The sequence below is a fragment of the Penaeus monodon genome, chromosome 3 (assembly GCF_015228065.2).
Source record: "Penaeus monodon isolate SGIC_2016 chromosome 3, NSTDA_Pmon_1, whole genome shotgun sequence".
In the NCBI taxonomy this organism is placed as follows: domain Eukaryota; kingdom Metazoa; phylum Arthropoda; class Malacostraca; order Decapoda; family Penaeidae; genus Penaeus; species Penaeus monodon.
Genome location: NC_051388.1, coordinates 40,731,185 through 40,738,684, shown reverse-complemented (window position 1 = coordinate 40,738,684; position 7,500 = coordinate 40,731,185). Strand labels below are relative to the sequence as shown.

The 7,500-nt window shown below is 36.0% G+C and overlaps 2 protein-coding genes across 2 annotated transcripts in view; both read left to right on the top strand.

The window, feature by feature from the left end:
• The window catches only part of LOC119586277, a 7,695-nt gene extending 4,065 nt beyond the window's left edge, over positions 1-3,630 (top strand). The window contains exons 3-5 of the mRNA XM_037934985.1: positions 2,799-3,114; positions 3,250-3,488; positions 3,598-3,630. Of these exons, the coding sequence (XP_037790913.1) occupies positions 2,799-3,114; positions 3,250-3,488; positions 3,598-3,630 (588 nt within the window). The remainder of the gene's footprint in view (positions 1-2,798; positions 3,115-3,249; positions 3,489-3,597) is intronic.
• Positions 3,631-3,688: 58 nt separating this feature from the next.
• On the top strand, positions 3,689-6,910 carry LOC119586266 (zinc finger protein 678-like). Its single transcript, XM_037934975.1, has 2 exons — positions 3,689-3,769; positions 4,588-6,910. The coding sequence occupies exons 1-2, from the start codon at positions 3,689-3,691 to the stop codon at positions 6,631-6,633; spliced, it is 2,127 nt and encodes a 708-aa protein (XP_037790903.1). The 3' UTR covers positions 6,634-6,910.
• Positions 6,911-7,500: the final 590 nt, after the last annotated feature.

Sequence of the window (7,500 nt, the reverse complement as noted above, 5' to 3'; positions counted from 1 at the left end):
TGCATCTCCTAATTTTTACTGGTGTAGCGGAAGATTTTTTACTTCCTAACCAGAGTACATGGCATTTATTGGTGTTGAATTTTATTTTTCATAATTGGCACCAAGACCAATCCTTGAGGTACACTGCTACTTGCTCTTCACCATGTAGAGTGCTTCCCTTTAATTACAGTGCTCATCTGTCTTTCATGAAGGAAGTCTTTCATCCATTTGAGAAATTTGCCTTTCGCCTAGGTGTTCTAAGTCCATAATAGTTTTCTATGAGACCCCTTATCAAAAGCCTTTTTAAAGTCTGAGTATACACAATCCACCCAGCTGTCTGTTTCTTGTAATATTTCAGAAACATTGTCATAGAAACAGAAGAGTTTGCTACACATGACCTTCCTTTCCCAAGAACAAATTGTTTATTTGATTTCATATCATGTTTTTCAAGTACTTCATTATAAAGGGGTAACGTTGGCAAGTTTCCAATCTTTTGGTAGTTTTCCTTGTTTCACAGAATTCTGAAATATTAACAGTAACAGAGTACATCATTCTTCAGCACATTCCCTAAGAACCAAGTTAGAAATCTCATCTGATCTTCCAGCTTTAGTCTTGTGTAACCCTTGTTTATGTCTTTTATTTCATTCTTTTTGAGTGTAATATTTTTGATATTCTGATTTACATTTTTATGGTTACTTGCCATTTCAAAGTATGGGTCCTGAACAAACACTGACTGAAGTTTCTTATTAAAGATTTCACACATTTCCTCCTCCTTAGTAGGATTTATTGATTACATCCTTTTCAGGGTCTAATTTTGCCTCAGTCATGGTTTGGATATACTCATCTCTTCATACTTTATACCTTTTGTACATGCCTGATATCTGTGTCTTCTGAATCTTTTCCAAAGGTGCTGCTTATTTTCACTATTTTTCTTGCATTTATCAGTTTTTTATTTTTTTTTATCAGTTTTTAAGGTAGACTTAGCAAATTTTTGAGTATTGTATATCAAGGTTCATTTCGTCCAGTAGTGTTTCCCAATTTATACCATCAAAGAAATCTTTAAGGCTTTTATAATTACCTCTCGTGTAATTGTACATTCCTTTCTTTCCTTACTTACAGTGAGCTTTTCCTGTAGCAATCAGTATTTTAGTTTAATTACTACATGGTTACTTTTTCCTGCTTTGTGAATATAAGGTCAAACAAGATCAAATCATGTTACAAGAATTTCTTTGGCAGTTATTTCCGAAAGTTGTAGCACTGCTTCCAGGCTTTTCAGCATTTCTCAAATTCATTTTTGGTAATTTTCTTGTGACCACACCAATATATGAGGTGGCATGTCACTGTGGTTATTATTACTTTTACTCCATTTGTTTCTACCTCAGTTGTCTTTAGTTCTACTATGGGGTCTTGCTTAATTTCTAACTCCTTTATGATAATTCCATTCCTTGTTAATATTGCTACCCCCCTCTCCATTTCTATTTGCCGTATCTTTTCTCCAAATATTGTAGTCTCTGGGTCATAATGGTACATCTTCTATGGAGGGATCCAGTTTGGATTCAGTGATGCATTTTACATCTGATGTATTGATTTCAGTAATTGTATCTATATCTAGTTCTTTTCTTGTAACTTTGAACATAAGCCATCTACATTTGTATTAGCTATTTCTATATAATCTTTCACTTATTCACTTGACTGCAAGGCTAATGTTTGTCTGTCTCTATATTTTGGCTCCAATAGTAAGCTTGTTTCACTTGCAAAGGGCGTTTCTTACCCTTTTTGAATAATTCCAACCTCCCATAAACTCTGATACTCTGCTCTGAGAATTCATGATTTATGATCTTGAGAATATTGACAATCAATTCCTTGTCTTTGTTCTAGCATTCATTTCTATCTTCTACAATTTTTTCTTCATGTCCCAATATGACTCTGTCCTTGTTTACATCAATACATATGTTTACTTTCAATATATATCGCATATGTAGCTGTCATCTTTTTTGCCTCTTCCATTACTTGAGACTGGGTACTTCACAAATTCAATTTGCTTAACAGTTTCCTGTATTTTGAATACTTCATCAACTTTTTTTTTTGCTTTGATTTGACCACCATTGTCAATCTTGCTTTCTACTTCTTCCAACTTTTCTTTGAGTTCTTGACTTTTCAGTATTTTCGCAATGAATGGTTTGTTCCTGCACAAATTATCCAATTCCTTCAAATTTACATTTTCTTCACATATTTTCAAACATTCTGTTACCAGGCTGTCTACCTAGGGTTCAAGAACCTCAATTCTAACTGCTGCTTATAATAACTTCATTTTCCTGGTTTGATCTTAGGTGTTATCCATTAAACAAACTTAAAAAGAGAGCTGTACTCATGGCAGTTGTCTCAGTGTGGAAAGCTTACCATGCATGATTCACAGTTATTGCTTGCCTCCCTCACCAACGTTCTCACATCCCAGCTCACAAAACGTCACTATCTCTTTTTCACTTGTTTGTTCACTTTATAACCTAAATTATTCTTTCAACATGAACTATGCACATTTACAGAACCTGTGGCTAGCAGACTAGACCCATTGCCCAATCTTCTCCTTATTTAACATGTAAGAGCTGTACTGCACTGTTGCGATGCAGTACACTCTCCATGTGTGCATGCATATGTGTGTGTGAGAGAGACAGAGAGAAAGAAAGAGAAAGACATTAATCAGTCTAGCCATCTGAGATAAGAACATTCTTTAGGAGAAATTTGATACAAGTGATGTACTATCCCAGAAACTTATTATTATTATGATTTTTTAAAAAATAAGTCCATTCTTTCCATATCAGAACCAGGATCCTGTCTCCAGACACAACCTTCTTGAAGCTATGCACAATGACCTCATACAAATCAAAAGTGACCCAGAGACAGTGTCACGGCTATGCACCAGCACTAGCTCATTGTCATCCATCCCGAGTGCCATCATGTCATCCATGGAGGCAGCAGAGGATGTCAGAGCCAAGGGTCAGTTGCTGCAGGAAATCACCCGAGAGGCAGAAACATTTGAGCGGTACAGTCCGTCCCCTGCCCCAGTTGGGTGTTACCGCAGCTATAGCCTTGCACCAGAGCCTCAACAAGCTGCTGATGCTGAATACATATGCACATGTAAGTGGAATGGTAGAAGGTATTGATGGAGTTAGGTTTATATTATGCAGTTGTGATGTACAATAAAGGTTACTATATTTAAGAATACTTCATTTTAGAATTTTTTCAATGGGCCACTGTTTTTCCCTCCCAAAGTCGCAGATGCACCAGAGTGGTCATGGAGTCGCACCAGCACCCCAGGAGAGGATCGGGTTCCTGTGGGGTCAACCGGGAGTGGAACTCTTATTGTGACATCAGGCACCACTAATGAAACAGTCATTGGTTCCCTCCAGTATGCTGTTCCATCGCATCTTTCCCCTGATGCATTTTCAGCTCTTCCTTCCATATCAGTTGCTCAGCCAACAGCCTCCACTCCATCATTATCAGGATCACCTGTAAGTTGAAATGTCTCCCCCTCACTACCAATACCAAACATATTTTGGTATCTTAAAAACTAGGGATAAGCTCTGATATTCATTGTACCACAAAAATCTTCCTTTGCAGATGCAACGGCCCCTACCCCTCAATTATATCTGATTTTTTCCATGCAATTACTTTATAACCTGTCATTTCTGATCAGTTTACCTCTAACCGAATGACACATCTCTACATGCTCAATCTCTGGAAGGCACCGAGAGGTGTGAGAGACAGCAGAAACCAGAGCAGATTTGAGCAGGCATGTACCATGTGGAGTTTCCAAAGACTAAACCTATGAAGGTATTTTTCTTTTTTTTTCAACATAATTTTGTAATAATTTAGCTTTTTTATATTACTTATATTATGTTTATACTTATCATTATTATTTCATGATACATTTTATAACTTATTTTCATCTTCTCTCAGATTCATGAATTGAACATACACACAGAAGCTTGATGTATCGAGTCACCCTTTATGCAAAGGCCAGTTTGGCACAAAAGGTAGAATAATTCATGGTATGAGATTTCAGCCTTGAAGACACTTGTGATGATTGAAATACATGCAGATTGATAATTTGTCAAATTGTTATTTATTAGTATTATTATGAATATTATATATAATATCATCATATATATATGAAGGATATTTAATGATTATATATATATTTTCATTTTGTAGATATATATTAACATATTATGATATATTATTATATTTATGAATATTGTTATTTTTATATTCATATATATGATAATATATTAATATATATATGTATATTATATTGTATATGATATATATATATATATATATATATATAAATATATATATAATATATATTATATATATATTTATATATATATATATATATATATATATATATATGATATATATATATTATATATAATATAGATATATATATATATATATATATATATATATATATATATATATTATATATATATATATATATTATATATATATATATATGTATATATATATATATATATATATATATATATAATCTGCATCATGTATGTGATTACTTTTATCATTACTTTTTTTTTCATGAATTTTCAGGTACACACTGGGGAAAAGCCTTATTCTTGTGATGAATGCAAGACTTGTTTCACCGAGTCTGGCAGTCTGAAGGTTCACAAGCGCATGCACAGTGGGGAGAAACCCTTCAAGTGTGACCAGTGTGATGTGGCTTTTAGTGGAGCGGGAATGTTAGCCACCCACAAGAGGAAGCACACAGGAGAGAAGCCCTACATGTGTAACGACTGTGGGGAAACTTTCCGCCTCCTGTCCACGTTAAAGAGTCACAGGAGGAGACATACAGGGGAAAAGCCCTTTGTGTGTGAGATTTGTGATTCATCCTTTACACAACGGGCAGCTTTGCAAAGACACAAGCGTATCCATTCTGATCAGAAGCCTTGGGTGTGTGACCAGTGTGGCTTCAAATTCAGGGAGAAGGAGAACCTAAGAAAGCACATTGCCCTCCACAAGATCAAGTCCCAACATATGTGCAACGTATGTGGGGCAGGGTTCAAACAAGCCAAGAAACTGGAGACTCACAAGATGTTGCACAATGGAGGTGATCGTCCCTATAGGTGTAATAAGTGTCCTTCCACATTCACTAATCCAAAATACTTGACACAGCACAAAAAACGAGTCCACAACAGAAAAGATTCTGTCATTCAGTGTGATGTTTGTAATGCTACATTCAAGAGAAAAGAAACATTAAGATCACATGTGCGTATTCACAAGGGGGACAAGGGGGATGGTGTTTATGTATGTGGGGAGTGTGGTGCGACTTTCAATCAGAGAGGAACACTGACAAAACACATCAGAATCCATATTGCATCTCATGAAGCCAAGGACAACAAGAGTAATGTGTTTGAGTGTAAAACATGTGCTAAAAGCTTTCACGATAAAAAAGGCCTTGATCATCACCTTGAGAGTCATTTCCTTGAAAATGCAAATGCAGAGGATGTTGCATACAGTTGTCCAATATGCCACCAAGGCTTTTCTAGCCAGAGGAGCCTTGTGAAGCACAAGAGAGCAAATCACCCAACACAGAGAAGTGCAAGTAAAATAGCCCTTGACCAGGATGTTGATGATAGCACTGTGCACATTAGAGATAAGTACATATGTGAGGACTGTGATCAAACATTTTTCAGGAGAAGGCAACTAAAGGCTCACAAGGAGTTTTGCCCATGCAGAAGTTCGTCTCCCCAGCCAGAATCTCCAGAAGCACTTGCCGAGAGCACGCCACCTCTTCAAAATGACTCCAAGGAAGTGGATGCGATGAAGCTGCTGACAGCTGTATTGGCTGTAACTAGTGCAGACACAAGTGACAATGTCAACTGCCAGCAGCCACATGCACGAGGTTCCTCACCTCCACCTCTCCTCTCTCATCCTCCATCTCATTCAGTACATCGGTATCCATCCCCCAGTGTTATAACTACTCAGGATTCTCTCTTCCATCAGACCCCACAGCATCACACGCACCAGTTGCAGCAGTCATTCCCACAGACTTCTGTGCAACAGCTTTCCCACCAGGAACACATGCAGCAACCTTCACATTCTCATCTCCAGCAGCAGTCACAACAGCTAGATCATCTCCAACAGCATGCAAGACAGCAGGGACACATGCAGCAGCAGCAACAGTCTCAGCAGCATGGCCATATGCAGCAGTTACAGAGACAGCAAAGTCAGCTACAACAGTCTTCACAGCATGAACTTCAGCCCTCAACCAGACAACAAACTCATCTTCATCACAGCCAGTTGCACCAGCAAGTGGAACAAGAGACTCACATTCAACGCCAGAATCATGTACATCATCATCACCATTTACAGTTCAGTCATGAAGTGCAGCAGCAGTTCTTCAAGCCATCCTCACTATCCTTATCAACTCAGCATCACAATCACCAGCAAGAGGAAGACATCCTTTCACAGCATAGTGCCAGTCTAAACATTCCCCAAGACCTTGACGAATGCAGCCACCCCCACGAATCCGGGCACACACAGCAGCACCATCTCCACAGCCACCTTGACCAGTCCAGCCTTGAAGAGCACAACACCAACCTCAAACACCATCACAAGCACCATCACCTGCACTAATTTCATATGGTTATAGTGTCTGTTAACCCTCCCAATCGTTAGTGTACTGTCATTCTACAGTGCACATATATATCAGTGCCTGTTTATAAACAATAGTAATGAAAAATATTGTTATATTTTCAGTGTGATATAGCTACTGGTACATCTTGTTTATGGTGACTGCACCACATAGCTACTAGAGAAGAATACTTTCATGTTCTTCAAGTCTATTTATAGTTTCTAGTTAACAAATTAATTAAAAACATGAGGAGAAAAGCATTCTTTATGGTAGAGTAAATCTGAAGTTATATTTCTTCCTGACATTTTTTTTTAGATAATGAGATTGACTCTATGAGTTAATCTACACACTAGTAGTGACCAAGATATAATAATTAGAAAGTGCATTTCAACCGGCAGCTATCCAATCAGTGTAAATGAGAAAATGAAAATGCAGTTGAAAAGTTCATGGGGATGAAGTGATTATTTTAAAACTAATTACCAGTAATAGTTTGGTTATCCTGTTTCATTGGTTTTAATCATTATCACTATTTTTATCATTATCATTGGCAATAAAAGCAGTAGTAGTAGTTATTTTGCTATTGCTGTTATATATATATATATATATATATATATATATATATATATATATATATATATATATATATATATATATATATATATATATATATATATATTGGGATCACTATGTGTATGAATTAGTTTTTCTTTATTATTATTATTATTATTATTATTATTATTATTATTATTAATATTGTTATTGTAGTTATTATTATTATTTTTATTTTTATTTTTATTATTATTATTATTATTATTATTATTATTTTGATCATTATTATCATAATAATTATTTTTGTTATCATAATCACT

Bases quoted from the DNA above. Each gene is read 5' to 3' on its own strand.
- LOC119586266 (XM_037934975.1), top strand. From the start codon at position 3,689: ATGACACATCTCTACATGCTCAATCTCTGGAAGGCACCGAGAGGTGTG. The intron at 3,770-4,587 runs GCATGTACCATG...ATGAATTTTCAG, and splicing joins ACCAGAGCAGATTTGAGCAG to GTACACACTGGGGAAAAGCC.